The sequence below is a fragment of the Mercenaria mercenaria genome, chromosome 14 (assembly GCF_021730395.1).
Source record: "Mercenaria mercenaria strain notata chromosome 14, MADL_Memer_1, whole genome shotgun sequence".
Lineage (NCBI taxonomy): Eukaryota > Metazoa > Mollusca > Bivalvia > Venerida > Veneridae > Mercenaria > Mercenaria mercenaria.
In genome coordinates, this window is record NC_069374.1 from 75,606,668 (window position 1) to 75,622,809 (window position 16,142).

Here is a 16,142-nt window from a genome sequence, read left to right on the forward strand (position 1 = left end):
ACCTATGTGGAGTACAAAAAGACAATAACTCAGAAAAAAACAAGGGGCGACCTTGGGGAGCATAGGCACTTGTAATCGATTGAAAATGCAGCTAATATCTTTCTGCAGTCAAAGATGATACATGGTGAAATCCCATTCGAGTTTTAGGCTTATCTCAAACCGAGGAAATGATTTCTTTAATCTACAATTTAAATGGCGTGGAAGATTAATTTTGTTCCGTTTATTGAACTAACTGAAAACATACTAGATTATATCAGTGACCTCATTTAATATCAACGTCACATATCAATGGCGTCATCAAGTGTAAAACAATAAAGTTAAGTACTATAAAGAACGATGTGAAACAAGCGATATTAGGTATTACCTCACATCGATCATTCATTATTACAGGTGAAAATAAGTAAGGCCAAATAAAAGATAATTTGCTCCTCTGGTTAATCACTCAAATAAATTCTATATGCCTTTTATAGAAAAATTGTCGGATACGACCAGACAGGAAAGGATCAAGAGACTAAAAAATTGGTATAATCTGCAGAAAACAAAGGTATATTAAAATTATTATTGCAATTATTACTTCAATCGATATTTTGTTTTTAATTTTCATTATCATTCATGTCGATAGTTTTGCTATTATTATAATAGTCATTATCATTATCAGTATCGTTATCATTATTATCATTATCATTATCATTATCATTATTATTATTATTATTATTATTATTATTATTATTATTATAGTAGTAGTAGTATAAGTAGGAGCATTCGCAGCAGTAGCATTCGCAGCAGCAGCAGCAGCAGCAGTAGCAGTAGCAGTAGCAACAGACGCAGTACTAGAAGAAGAAGAAGGAAATATCCAGTTTAAAACAGTTCTCTTTGATTTCAATCAGCTGTAATCTTTTAATTAATTTTTAAATTAAAATTCGAATATAGGCTGAAGCGGAACGTAAACAGGTGAAAACATTTAAAATGCAATAATGAAGATCTCTATTTGATAGAGCCAATGTGAAGTTTACGTTATCAAAGCTCGATTTATAGCTAAATAAATACCGACAAGGAAGAAATATTGCAGACATAAAGTAATTTAGAAATATCTTAACAAGGACGAAGTTGTAGATTTATAAGAGTCGTGTATTAAAAGGGACTGTTATTATGAAAATATGATTGTGAATTTCTGCAAGTATCTAATTTTGTATGTTCTGTATCTGAAGACAGGTAAGCCTACTTTAAAAATTTAGTGTAAAAATATTCTTTTGCTGTGTATAATTGATGCGTCAAATTACTTTGTACTTAAAGTGCACGTTACAGATATTTACAGGACATATCGTATCATGTAATGATACCTTTCAAATATTGACAGATGGAAATATATAATGCATCCATAAACATAAACATACAATGTCTGATAAAATGTTATTATATTAGTAGAATTCTTGAGTAAAGAACAACTATAATCCCGAGACAAACGTGGAGGTCTAGAATCAAAATATTTGATATTTAAGGTATTGCAAATTGTGTGTATATATATAAATTGAGCTTTATTTTGTCATATCTTCAGATGTGCCTTAAAATGTGTACAACTGTATGCAAATTTATGTGTTTACAACCAAGATCACATAGTAAACATTAAAAAAAACTCACTTCTCATAAAAAGACACAAGTTGGGATCGTATTTTGCAAGTGTTTTCTTTTAACAATGCAACGGGAATCGAATGCATCTGCTTTAAAAACATACACGATTCTAAAGCTTATGAATTGAAATAAAGGTATTTGAGGAATTTATCTAAGACTAAATTACATTGATGTAGGTTTTATTTAAGAAATAATAAGTTCCCAAAAGTGGTTTACCGTAGAATAACGACCGTCCTACGCACTTGGATCGGATGACGTGATTGCACGCGAGTGGTTTATTGCAGAATAACCCGAGATAGAGTTTGCTCTACATGTATGTAGGTTATTTGCTGGTCGTGTTAGAATGCTTTTCAAAACATACATCTAGTGTTGTGATATGTAATGAAACATTATTTAAGGTTGCTATTCACATCAGTTCCTATTTAATCAGCAGTGTCTTCCCAGAATGTAAAGTTGACACCTGAAATAGCAGAAGTTATAGAGAATGGCAGTCTTACATTAACGTGCTGGTATGATGGTACAGAAGAAGTAACAAGTTCAAGATGGATTTATTCTGCTGCATCTACTAACCCTGTCATAGTCCAGATTGATGGAAAGTGTGTTGCTGCTGGCTTTTTAAACAATACAAAGCTATATGCATGGGAATGTCATGGAAACAACTCATTTTCTTTAACACTAAAGAAAGTTGAACGTCGGAATCATGGTGAAAAATGGAGCTGCCGTCAAATAAATATTGAAAGCAATAGCATATCAATCTATGTGAAAGGTTTGTGTTCAGTACTAAACATTATCGATGTTTTACAATGTCAATGCATTGCCATAGGTACACATATCCGTTTAGTACCCATCTATGCATACAGACTGTTTACTAACAACAAAGTAACACTGTTAATTGGGGAATACATAAACCAATTGCATTTTGGTCTGTGAAAACAAATGTGCGTGACATAAGGAATAAACTAATAGATAGCGTACGATATATTAATAATTGTAACTTTAACATTTTCAAGGACTTCTTCTTGTATTTTTCAAGCAGCAATTCTTATTTGATAAGATCTCCTAAAATATTTAAAACCTACTTAATCTGTGCTTAAAATCTACCGGTCATTTATCGGAGGTGATTTGAAGCAATTGTAAACATTTAGATATATTTCTGTTTGTTTACATACACAAGAGTTTACCTAATTTGGAGACATCGTCTATGCCTTCATTTGTTATCAGTTTAACATCAAAGTTCAATACGCATTTTCAGTAGTATCTGAATATCATATTGCATATTGAATGATATCTAGGACGATCAACATAAAAGGATAGCAATGTATCATCATATAACGGCTATTCAAATGTTAATTATTTTAATTAGTGAATTCATAAAATTATTTTTCTGAAGAAAAAGCGGGTCTTTATCAATCTCGTATGTGACATTTTGGTGACGACAGTGTACACTGCTTTGCTTTTCTGCGTCAAATGACACGATACCTTGATTATATTGCATATGCAGTCATTACCTGTGTCATAAAGGCAATTCAAGTTGTAATAATCAGAATATTGCCGTTGAAATAAGGACAATAAATATGGATAAGCATACAAAGATCTATGTATATCTAAAGATACGTATATCTGTTTTAAACTTGATTCCCAGTCAGTACACAAAGCTTAAACAAATTCTGTCCGTAGGAAAACATTTGCCTATATACATATATGAAACTGTCAGATGTGTCTTTAAATGAACTTTTTTTCTCCTTCGTTTTTCACTTACAGTACCAGTTATAAAAGCTGAAATCACTACACCTAAGAGGAATGTAACAACATTGTCAGAAAATACGAATGGAACATTCATATGCATAACATCTCCAGCAAGACCGGCGGCAACAGTGACATGGCTTCTAGAGAAAGGAGAAACTCAGTCGGACACTTTACAAATTTTAAACAATGTGACACAATCAAACACAACAAATAATGAAGGGTTGATGTATACAACGGGAACGCTAATGTATGTACCAACTAGAGAAGTGAATGGGCGGCTTTTGTACTGCATTGCAAGCAACTTCCCTAATCAAGAGGTAGAATCCAGCAGGGTATTTCTGAACATTACTCGTAAGTATTAATATAGCGGAGAAATGTGAAATATGTGAACTTTCACTGCGCTATTTGACATCTGGTAATTGTAATCCTGATTAAGTACAGGAAGTTCCATGTCATGTTATGTATTATTAATGTTGTTAAACTTGATCTTTCAGATTCACCTGATGGCCCACCCCACATTCAAGGTTTTCAAAACGACAGCATTTACCGAGTGATAGAGAACACTGTGGGGAAACTGTCTTGTTCTGTAAGTGGTGGTAATCCATTAGCAACCATTAGCTGGAAATGCTTTAATGAAACATGGAAAATCTCGTCAGATGGAAAAACAGTCACAGCTGAAGTAACATGGACCGCATCTAGGAATCAGATGTGTCCGTGCATATGCAGTGCAATGCACATCGAGTCTGGAAGTGAGATTGTAGTCGTTAATGCGGACGTAATGTGTAAGTTAGTTTACAGTACTACGCAAGTAATAAAAAATATGCCTCTCTGAAATTGAATCCATTCTTTACCATTTAAACAATGATATAAAATCGATAAAGTATGTGTTTACAGTAAAGCACATGACATTAAATTGCTAACATATCTGATGATATATTTTTTGCAGATCCACCGTCAAGACCAACTTTAGAAGTAAGTAATGTCACCGTTCCTTCATCTGAAAACATCAGAGTCATCAGACACAATACTTTTCTTATAAGTTGTAACAGTTCGAGTAATCCAAGTCCAGACTTCAAGTGGACAGTGCCAGATGGAACAAGCAATCCTGGGCAAATAATAAATATTGACAACGTTCAAACAAGTCATGAGGGTCGCTACCTTTGTACAGCGGAAAATACAATGAATGCTTCAAGTGGGGATATTGTATCTGGTACTAATGTCTCCTACGTGGACATGGAAGTGTTATGTAAGTTCTATGTCTTTTGTTTATCCTATGATTGTAACAATGGCAGATTCGTTCTATAACGCGTCGTCATATCAATGTTTTAATCCATACATTGGAAGTTAATGAACATGTCGCTTGATTGATGCACATTTATTTTGAGAATATGATGTATTTTACATTTCAGATCCACCGACAACGCCATTATTTCGATATGGAAATGTCAGCGGTCCTCTTATCAGTAACATGTCTATGGATGCGGTTTTTGGTGATACCTTTACTGTAGCATGTGTTTCAAACGGACAACCCCAACCCGACTATAGTTGGACTAACCATACAGTTAAAAGTCAGATGTTGACGGTTACATCGTTGTCAAGTGATTTTGCAAGAACATGTACGGCAACAAATTTAATGAACGAAACAGTCGGAGAAAGCCGCGAGGGACAGGCGAAGGCAACATTTTCAGTATTTGTACTATGTATGTCTTTTCACTTGTACAATAAAGCAGTCGGTAACTATTGCAGCTAACTTGCTTTACATGTATTGGTCCATTTAAATTCTAATGAGGTTTTACAAAAGTATATCGTATGTCTAGAGGTGCCTTACCATTTTTGCATACACTTGCAACATTTCAACAATAATAGAGTATTCATCAAAAATAAAGAGACTTAAAATATTTTGACTATGGCTGATGACGTTTTAACTATAGTCTATATTTCTTCTTGAAAGTCATTCTAGTTGTAAGTAAACACGTTTAAACCACAGCCTTAAAATGATTTTAAGTATGCACAAAATCTGTAATTTTTATTTTGTTAAAAATATTATATCTTTTGCGCATTTTGCGCAATAACATATATAATTTAACATGCCATTTTTCAGTTTCAACGGCGGTACACTTATTAATATTTTTGTATTGAATGAATACATTTAAATTTCAGATCCGCCTAGCGCACCGAAAGTACAATTTTACTACGGTGTCAATAATTATATTAATGTAACGGACAGTATCAATGTAATAGAACAAAGTTCGTTTACCTTATCATGTGACGCATTGAGTAAACCAAAATCATCCTATTCTTGGTACGGTCCATTGACGTCAACATCATCAGTGTTAACAATCCAAAATATTAAAAGAGAACAGGCAGGGAGGTTCAGTTGCCATGCATTTAATAAAATGAAACGGAGCTTTGGCATCACGGAAAGAGGGGAAAATAATACGAGCGTGCACATAAATATATTATGTAAGTAAGCAGTACCACCTCGCTTCTAAGAAACCTAATAATTCTTTTCAAACTGATTTTTCTTTTTTGCCGTCTAAATGTCGAGTACTAGTAGCATTCGCAAATATGTGAAGTCTCACAGATGTCATCCTCTTTTTAGATAATTTCCTTGGCTAAACATTAGCAGACGTATTGAAATACATGTAATCGTTTTGCTGTAATACCTAATTGCAAGCAGCTAATCAACTTAGTTTCAGATATGTTATATTCTGTTTTGGATCTCTGAGCTGAAACCTAGCCAGAAATCTGCCACGCTATAATTTCATCAAATCAAATACTACATACTCACCTTTTACTTTAATATTTGTTCAATCTATTTTTCTTTTGATCTGGCACGAACCAAACAACAGCATTTTAATATGTTACATACAAAAGTTTCAAATATGTACCACTGTCTGCAATACTTTTCCCACCATTGCAGTTGTGGAATGATTGAGGTACATGTAATTTTCATTTTGAAAACAAATTTAGCGGTAAAGATTATTAATGGAAATTGTGAAAAGTTATGTATTAATGGACTTTGTTAAAAATCCATACATTTGTAAGTCAGTTAAATTCATTAAGCATAAAAAAACACAAATATGTCCTGATATTAAAAATTAACCATATGCTATGAACTTGACGAAATGACGTCATCGGTTTCTTACGAGAGTCAGTGCGCAGATGCTGCGCTTCGACCTGGTTAGGTCAACAAATAGGCTTACGTCATATCTAAATGTATGCGACCATCAGAATATAAAAATAGTGTCAGTCAAGTGATGGTAGCCAAAACAAAATTACAATAATACACATGAAAAGAATATACATACAATCGTTTATATATCATATTGATACTGTTCTTGTTGGATAGTTCACAGCTCATTTCAATTTAAGAAAGTCAGACTATATTGTGTACACTTTTGTAAACATTAAATTCATTATCTGTCTTTGAAATGTTTTGAGTATGATTAGATTATGAAATAACTTGAGCATTGTGAAAATTTCAAGTTTAATTTTGAACACTGTTTACATGTTTCATTTCAGAACTAGTAACTTCTACATGCAACATATCCCTTTTAGATAGAAAGTATATATAAAACAATCCGAACCTGCATTTAATAGGGATGGGCTTAGTGAGAGGTGCATTTATCTTTGATAGGTAAAGAACAATATTTGAGACATGTTTAATATGTTTAAAATGCTGGCAGTATATTTCCAGATATGCCGGATATTGGCAGCCTTACAAATGAAACCGTGATTGAGGGTGCTTCTCTGAATAAAACTTGTCCAGTTATACGTGGTAATCCGAGCGTTTTAACTGTTCAGTGGACAAGAGATGGTGATGACAGATTATGGCATGAACAGCACTTAGTTATTCAGAAAGTTTTGCGTAATGACTCGATGATGTACACGTGCACAGTGAATAATACAATGGAACCAACTGCAGGGGATCTTACAGACGGACGAACAAGCAAACATTTTCAACTCGATGTTTTATGTACGTATAGTATTCTATATATAACTTGTTTTAATACAATTATAAGATTATGTATTATTTACATTTGAATTTCTAATAGTTAGTGATCATGAGGTTTAGATATAAAATGTTTGCGAAGCTCACATAATACTTGTGATAACGCATTGACTTTAAATATACAACATAGTGACAGTTGATTTGATAAACCAAGGTTATAACAGATCTTTTGGGAAGTAATATACGCAATCCTTTGTTGAAAGATTGAAATTCTATTTTATTTAAGTTATAACGAATATCATATTTCGCAATCTTTTAAATATGAATCAATTCTTTAATCGTTTCAATTTACCTGAACCCAAATTACTTAATTACTTTGATTATGGTTTACAGTGTTATCAAACGCATGCGAATCAAAACAAAAGTACAATAAAATTCAACGTATATACTTAAACCTGGCAATTTTTGTAACAGTGCAAAGCTTAAAGTGAAAGCATCTTTTAAAAAATGGCATTTTATAAAATAAAATGTATGTGAAACCATTAATTACCTAATTATATAGTAATTACCTATTATATATAGTATACATACTAGTGTAAATATTAGTATACCACATATTATAGTGTGCCGACATTCATTACTTTTTTTTGAGGTTAATGTATTCTACTTCCCTAATGAAGCCCAACACTTCTTATATTTGTATGTATTGTATATTTTTGAGGTCAGCCTTACATTTTACGGTAAAAGTAATGGTCAGGTAACAATCAAAGTATGCATAAACCACACTAATATCAAGTGGCAACAACTGACGGTGTGTACATGCAGTGTAGTAGACATACATGTAGATATACATGTATGTGCAATCAGATATATTTACATATTATTCACCAAATTTTTTTTAATTTATACGAAGGCTTACATTGAAAAAAATTATTGTCGAAGTTAATATTATACAGTTAAAGAAATAATCCGAAAGGAATACAATTAACATAAACACATGGTCATTCTCATTTTGCACGCATTGCCCTTTTTAGACAGAGGCGTGTCAAACTGATCAATCACTATTATTTTAGTTAAATTGTCGATAGCCTCTTTCAAAAATATCAAATTCCGGTTTTTTGTTGGTTTCTTTCTTTCTTTCTTTGTATTTATGTGTTTTTCATGTGTGTTTTCTATTTATATTTAATCATTGTTTCATGTTCACAGTTTTGTAAAGTTGGAATAGCTATCTATACTAATGTACCTTTATGTATGGCGTGAGCTTGATAAAGTGCTAGTTCTGTTCTCTTAAGTAAATATTTTTGGAAAAAAATGAAATCTGTATGCACAGATGTAGTCATAAAAGGTTAAACTGGTCAAACCATTCTAATGTATAAGTTAAATATAATACTAAAATGTGTTGCCCAGTTGTCAATATTTATACTTTTTAACTACTCTCTCGGAGAATGCTGGTATTTTACAGATAAGTCAAGTGTAGTAGACTTCTTTGTGGATGGATATCATGGGCAAAATCCGGTTACTATAGACGAAAATACAACTGTTGAATTTAGATGTAACATTGACAGTAACCCAAAGTCTACTATAACGATATATTTTATGGACCAAATTTTGAAGACGACCACAAATGATGCGCTAGCACTTGTATATATGAGTCAGTCTGCCGGATGTCTTCATGCTGGGGTATATGTATGTACAGGAATGAATAAATATAATAATGGAGAGCCGTCTAAGAAATATTTCACCTTGAATGTCAAATGTAAGTTGATTATAACAAAACTGTTTATATAATAATTTACCCATAATAAACTGACGTTTAATGCAATGTATTCAACTACTCAGATGATTACATTTATAAGCAAACGGTGTAAAGGTATGTTGACAATATTCCTTCCTAAGTAACGACGAGAACCTTTTTGCAAAGATAACTCAAAACAAAATATATCCATAAAATTTAGTGTTAAAGTCCGTTTAATATAAGCATTATTTAAATATGTCCACTTATTGATACGTGGGATCATAGTTAATCCGTAATAATGGAAACAAAGGTACAGTCTGGACTATTTATGCAGAATAAATAAAAAATACCGTTAGTTTTAAGTAATATTGCTAAAATACTAAAGGCGTAGCTACTGTATGTGTAAACATTTTACACAGATTAGATACATGCAATGAAAATAAACGCATGATTTAATTTGTTTTGCGTTGCTTATTGGTCATTTCTAGGTTTCCCTCGTCCATCACCGACAGTAAAGATACGAGACAGAATATTTACTGCTGAACAAGTTCCGGTTACCTTGAGTTTCACAGCATTAGCCTATCCTGTACCCGATATATCAGGTTACAAATGGCGGAAATATATTGGATCTGTATGGAGACCTCTAGCAGCCAGTGAAAATATTATTATAAATACATCTGGACTACAATCAAATCTTACAATTCTTGAGGTCGCAGGAACAGACTATGGGACGTATCGTCTGGACATTGAAAACGCCCTAGGAATTTTTGAGCAATTGTTTACAGTTGGGCCAGAAGGTATTGTGAAAGTATAAATATCGTTTTAAAGACATATCACTTTAAAATATTAGGACTTACCGAAACCTTTCAAGTAAAAAAAAAACGAAATTGCCAAGGCAACAGCTCCATGAAAACGGTTTCATATAAATCTTGTTGTCAAATGTTATGTTACAATTACTAACAGAAATTTTATGCTTATATCTTTAGAAAAGCCATATCCGCCGACTGACTTTGAGCATATCGAAGCTCTAAATACAGAATACTCATTCACTGTGAGATGGAAGCCAGGTTTAGACGGCGGACAAGCTCAGACATTCGTCCTGAGATACAAGAAAATCTCAGTCCAGACATGGGTCAATATCTCTATTCCGGACAATGACGAAGAGTTTATGAACTATACACTGAGTGGCTTGGCAAGTGGGTCTGAATACGAAATTGTGATATATTCTGTCAACAAACTCGGACAATCAGCTCCTTCAGAACTTCGCATCAAAACAAAGGGTAAATATAACCGTTATATTTATAGTTTAGCCTTATCTAGAAATCTAAATATATCGTCTGAGATCATCATCTCTACTTCTTTTGTTAGTTAAATTAAGCTTTTATCGATACGAAGCTTGAATGATATTATTAATGTACTATGAAGAGTTTTGGCTTCTTACATTTAGCATGAAATTGTTTCTTGGAACATGATAAAAGAAGAGAAACGTAACACCGCTAGTTTTTGTTTTATTGCATAGACATTCCTTCTGACACCGCCAAGAAAACGGAACTACCAGTCACCGGTATAATTCTAGGAACACTTGCAGCGTTGATACTCATTGTGATTTTGGTCGTGGTGTTCACCATTATAGTAAGGAGAAGACTGATTACATCAAGGTTATTTTACACTCATACATGTTTAATTAGATCGACAAACATAATTAATTCATAACTGAAGTATTATAATGGCCCCGGTATACGTTCATGAAGACATTTAGAACAATAAGATGTACTTAAATTTACTTTCTCTATGCACTGAAGAGTAGCAACATTGCTTATCCAAATCTATGTAATGATGGACAAATATAAATAATACAATTTTGATTTATCTAATATATGCCCTTTACTTGTTTTAAAAATTGTACAAGTATAACATTGTTGCCATGAACAAATATAGCAGATTTATTTCACACAAATTTATTAATCTTAGAACTAATTTCACAGACTCAACAAGCGACTCACCACAACCAACCTTATTGAATTTGAAAATACAGAGGACAGTAAGGATGAAAGTAATAAAACCTCTCAAAACGAAACTACACAAATCTCAGGTAGGGCTTAACTTTAAATGGTAAACATAAGTCGATGCATTTGCATTCGCGAGGATTAATCTGTCTTTTGTGGTCATTAAATCAAGTTAATGAGTGTTATCTATTTCACCTGTATTAACATTTCCTACAATTGTTTTTTGTAATTATAGAATACGCTCCAAGTTCAAGAAAAGAAGCTGAAACTAACGTAGACTATGGTAGATATGCCTTTCAATGTTTTATTTCATTTTGCCAGAAAAACAATAGATTATATGAATAGATATAAATGCATGACCAATACTCAAAAGCAGTAACGATTCTGTTTAAGCGCGTGCTAAAAAGCTTATAGGTGTTGGGCATATCAATGCCGCTATAGGACTGAATTTATCAAACCACATCTCCTATTGTTTTGTTTGGTAATGCACTATGCTACCTGAAGGTATTCTTACAGCTGTTCTAATCAATGGCCTGAAATTCATAATTTTCTGTAAAACTGTAATCTATTTTAAAATATTCCCTTGCATAATTTTCTTTTTTCATTTTAAGAATCATTGAAGAAACCCGAAACAGTTTATGAGGACATCGATCATGGTAATATCTTAAATATCAACACTTAATTATTTATAAGATTAGATGATAATAATTCATGACAAGACAATGGTTATCTTGGAAATATGGTTTACACTCAAGTCAATAAGATTACCCAAAGAGCACAATGTTTAGAAATTGTTCGTAACAAACACATTTTTTAAAATAATTATTCTTAATGAACAATGAATGCTAAAGTAGATATGAAATTTCATGATGTAAGGATCAGTGAAATTATACATTGAGATACTATTGCAAATAATATGCAAAACCAAAGTAAAAAAAAAGGTTTGCTCTTTAAAATTGGGCCTATGGTATTTGGTTCAGTTAAAAATTATTGCATTTTTAAGATGTTGAACTTTTGAGAACATATCGATAACTGAATTACTTATTAGTTACATTCATTATCACTGAAGGAGAAATTTCACAGCCACAACTGCAACAATATGAAGAATTGAATAAAGAAAAAGGTATTCTTTCTCTCTCAATAATCATCTCGTTGAATAAGTTCGTCACCTTAGCGTAAAATATGTCCATATTTAAATCAATGCAGTTATCAACTTCTTGCGTTGAGGTGACCAGTTGACATTTCATGTTAGGATAATAAGTGGTCTTTCTACATTTGTAGCAGCTTAGGGAAGCAATATACCTGTGATCCTTTCCTCTTTTTCAATACGTGCATCACACACTTTAAGTAACAAAACATCAAATAAATTTAAGAGGAAGATGTCATTTTATTTTTGTTACAGTTGCATGTAAGAGGCCTCTTAATATAGATGTAAAACTTATTTCCAAATTTTCAGGATACATCCATTCATACGAGGGGCTTGATACAGTTACTAAACGTAAGATAGATTTTATATCTAAACACAGCTGATGTGTAGGAATTGGACCATTTAGTTACCTACGTGCATTTTGTATCTATTGTATCTAATGAGTTTAGGTCTAGATGTTGAAAAAACAAACTCAAAAGTATAACTCGGTAGAGATAGTGAAAAATATGATGAAGATCTGAATTTTATCTTTATAACTGTGTCGATAATTTGAATATGACGCACATTGTAAAACAAACTAACTATCTTATATTATGTTCTCCTCTTGCCATTTATGATACAGCTTACCATCAGTAATTATCCTTTATATGTACTAGTAATACGTTTAACAAATCGTTTATAACTCTGCAATTCTATTAAGCCTAATATAATTATGCTGTTCAACAACAGTGATTTGTCGGAAAAGTACACATTTTTTATACTATTTATTCATAATGGATGTCGATATGGCATCAGCGTTTACTATGTTATGTTCAATATATAGGTCCGATCCGTTATGTCAAGCAAAAGGCCGCGGTGAGCAAGGATACAGGTATGTGTTATACTGAAATATCGTAAAATGCCTGTAATATCAGAAACTATGTGGAGTCCGACTTGGCTGTTATTTTGTACAAAATCTGCCTTTCGAATTCCTTTCGAATTCCTTAAAAGGAAGTATTTATAATATTGCGCATTTCTTCACACGAAAAGTTTTTAAATCATTTCACAATAAAGCGTTTTGTATTTTAAAATTTGGATTTCGGTGTTTGTTCAAGTAAAACTTAAAGCATATTGAAAGTGTAAAAAAATGAGAGCGTTTTCTTTACTCGAAATTTATTATCAGTAATATTTATTATCATTGAAGGAGAAATTTTAAAGCCACAATTGCAGCAGTATGAAGAGATAAATAAAGAAAAAGGTATTCTCTCTCTCTCTCTCTCTCTCTCTCTCTCTCTCTCTCAATAATTTCAACAGCTTCATCGTCGCGATAAATAAATTGATTTTTTAATGTTAGGATACTAGATGTTCTTTTGATCTTTTTACATTTGTAACAGCTTAAGGAAACAATATGGCCTGTAATCCTTTCTTCACTTTCCATACGTGCATCTTACTCTTTAATCTAAACATTAAATAAATAGAAAAGGAAAAGTTTGTGTGTGTGTGTTTTTTTTTGTGTTTTTTTTTGTTACTGTTGCATGTAACAAGTTTCTGAATATAGTGGTAAAACTGTATTGTCCAAATTTTCAGGATCCGTCCATTCATACGAGGGACTTGATGCAGTCACTAAACGTAAGATTGATTTTACATCTTAACACATGTGAGAAGTACAAATTAAACCATTTTAATCATGGTAATAAACGTGCATTTTATTTAGCAATTCCCTTCATGTTTCAAACGTTTTGGAACCATATAGAATGTTTGCAATTTGCATTCTGAGCAAATAGAGATGAAAACGTTTCAAATATATTCCTCCTCTTTTAGAATCTTTTTTAAACAAGACGACTTTTAATCTCGTTTCTTGTCTGAAATTTATTTTTTATATTTATTCTAGGTACAGATGTTGAAAAGAGACAACTTCAAAAGTATGATTCGATAGAGATAGTGAAAGGTATGATATAGACCTGGATTCTATTTTTATAACAGTGTGATCATTTGAATATGACGCAGATTGTAAAACAAACTAGCAAACTTGTATAATTTTATGTGCTCTTCTTACCATTTATGATACGGTTTACCTAGTTTCCATCAATAAATATCGTTTATATACAATACTTTTAACAATTCGTATAAACCTTTTCAATTCTATCAAGCCTAATACAATTATAACGTGTGACAATAGTGATTTGTCGGAAAAGTACATATTTATATACTATTTATTCATAATGGATGTTGATATGGCATCAGGTTTTACTAAGTTATGTTCCATAAATAGGTCCGATCCGTTATGTCAAGCACAAGGCCGCTGTGAGCAAGGATACAGGTAGGTGTTTATTGAAATATCGAAAAGGCCCGTATTATCAGAAAATACGTGGAGTCCGACATGGCTGTATAATAATTTACCTACGTAAAAAACAATACATTTTTAACTTACACTTTAAGTCTTATGATGCTGTTATTTTATTAATATGCTTTCAAGAACTTTAAAAGCAGCAAAGATTATATGTAATCATTTATTTCTGTAACATTTATGTGCTTTAGATGAAGACACTCGTAAATAGTTATGTCTTAAAAACAATATCTTTCTTCGTATTTCAGACAATAAAGATTTACAAACGCAAGAAAAAAGAACCATGGATGGAATAAACTGTTTGGGGGAGGAATATGAAAACCTGCCTTAAATCAATTTGATTAAATTGAATCACCATATCTAATGAGACAGATTTATTTACTGTTAACCAAAGTATTATGTTGTATGATTATAAGATGCTGCTTGGTGCAGTCTTAGATCAATGATGTCATTTATGAAAACAATGATGGAGATAAAGCTTCCAAGTTACAAAAATACAAGCCATTTTTTGAAAGTTGAAATGACAAACATGCATGTTTCAACTGCTTGTACGTACAATAAAGCTTCTTAATATTGAATTTCTTGTTTCTCTACCATTAACGAATTCATAAATTGACTAAGATACAGTCTTGAAATATTAAAACTCCTCATCTTATCATTGAATCACATTTGTTTCTATTTTATAACAGATTTCATTAACTATCACAATGTCACCCTTTAAAGCTCCACTACTAACACCCGAACAAGTATTATATGAAAAACAGAGTTTGTAGCTGAGACTTCCTATTTATTATTATTATTATTATTATTATACTAGATTTATATAGCGCCCTTTTCATGATCAATTACACGTTCAAAGGCGCTTTATATAGTTCAAATGCAGCCACACAGGGCGCATAATTCATCCTCTACTAGTACAGACACAGAGCGATCTGACCAGAGGGACAGAGTGAGACAAAGCCCCCACGACAGAGAGATCAGAAATCAGATACAGGCTTGTCCGGCTAACTTAGCCTAGCTCGTTGCGAATAGACAGCCTGGTTCTTCAACGTGCCCAGTGTATAGCACTGATACACACAAGGATTGCCTGGGTTCCTGACCAGTATACCTCTAGTTGGGTTGGAAACACTGAAAAGCGTTTCTGAAAATTCCCGAGTAGCTGCCGGGGACCAAACCCCCGACCTCAGGATTGAAAGGCCAGTGTGCAAACCACTGAGCTATCCGTCCAACTTTACTGAAAATATGACCCACTGCATCGGATCTGACCAAGTAGTCATGAATATGTTCAAGAATAACCAAAAAAATAAACAAAAAAAAATTCAATTTCAAACCGAAAGTATGTTTTCCGACTGCTTACGAACATGTCGCACATCTTCGGATTTTTTTGGAAGAATCCTCCGAAACGAGACTATAATTTATAAATAGATACAACATCCGGGTGGACGGATAGCTCAGTGGTTTGCACACTGGCCTTCCAATCCTGAGGTCGGGGTTCGATCCCCGGCAGCTACTCGGGAATTTTCAGAAACGCTTTTCAGTGTTTCCCACCCAACTAGAGGTGTACTGGTCAGGAACCCAGGCAATCCTTGCGTGTATCA

General features: G+C 32.7%; 2 protein-coding genes across 9 annotated transcripts; both read left to right on the forward strand.

Annotated features, from left to right (window-relative positions):
• The first annotated feature begins 1,028 nt into the window (after nucleotides 1-1,028).
• On the forward strand, nucleotides 1,029-12,822 carry LOC123527737 (synaptogenesis protein syg-2-like). 8 transcript variants are annotated; one of them, XM_053523932.1, is made up of 17 exons: nucleotides 1,029-1,212; nucleotides 2,060-2,395; nucleotides 3,391-3,726; nucleotides 3,870-4,157; nucleotides 4,322-4,621; nucleotides 4,785-5,108; nucleotides 5,536-5,838; nucleotides 7,076-7,354; nucleotides 8,793-9,086; nucleotides 9,554-9,862; nucleotides 10,052-10,345; nucleotides 10,585-10,723; nucleotides 11,051-11,157; nucleotides 11,307-11,354; nucleotides 11,683-11,727; nucleotides 12,120-12,194; nucleotides 12,528-12,822. In XM_053523932.1, the coding sequence occupies exons 1-17, from the start codon at nucleotides 1,158-1,160 to the stop codon at nucleotides 12,599-12,601; spliced, it is 3,606 nt and encodes a 1,201-aa protein (XP_053379907.1). In that variant the 5' UTR covers nucleotides 1,029-1,157; the 3' UTR covers nucleotides 12,602-12,822. The 8 variants fall into 8 exon arrangements, with proteins under 8 accessions (XP_053379907.1, XP_053379909.1, XP_053379908.1 ...); XM_053523934.1 differs by having other exon boundaries at nucleotides 12,141-12,194; XM_053523933.1 differs by having other exon boundaries at nucleotides 2,063-2,395.
• A 130-nt stretch (nucleotides 12,823-12,952) lies between these two features.
• Nucleotides 12,953-15,122, forward strand: LOC128548604 (uncharacterized). The gene is made up of 6 exons (XM_053523941.1): nucleotides 12,953-13,089; nucleotides 13,402-13,455; nucleotides 13,785-13,826; nucleotides 14,089-14,145; nucleotides 14,470-14,517; nucleotides 14,793-15,122. Exons 1-6 carry the CDS (start codon nucleotides 12,996-12,998, stop codon nucleotides 14,873-14,875), a joined length of 378 nt encoding a protein of 125 aa, XP_053379916.1. The 5' UTR covers nucleotides 12,953-12,995; the 3' UTR covers nucleotides 14,876-15,122.
• The last annotated feature ends 1,020 nt before the right edge of the window (nucleotides 15,123-16,142 follow it).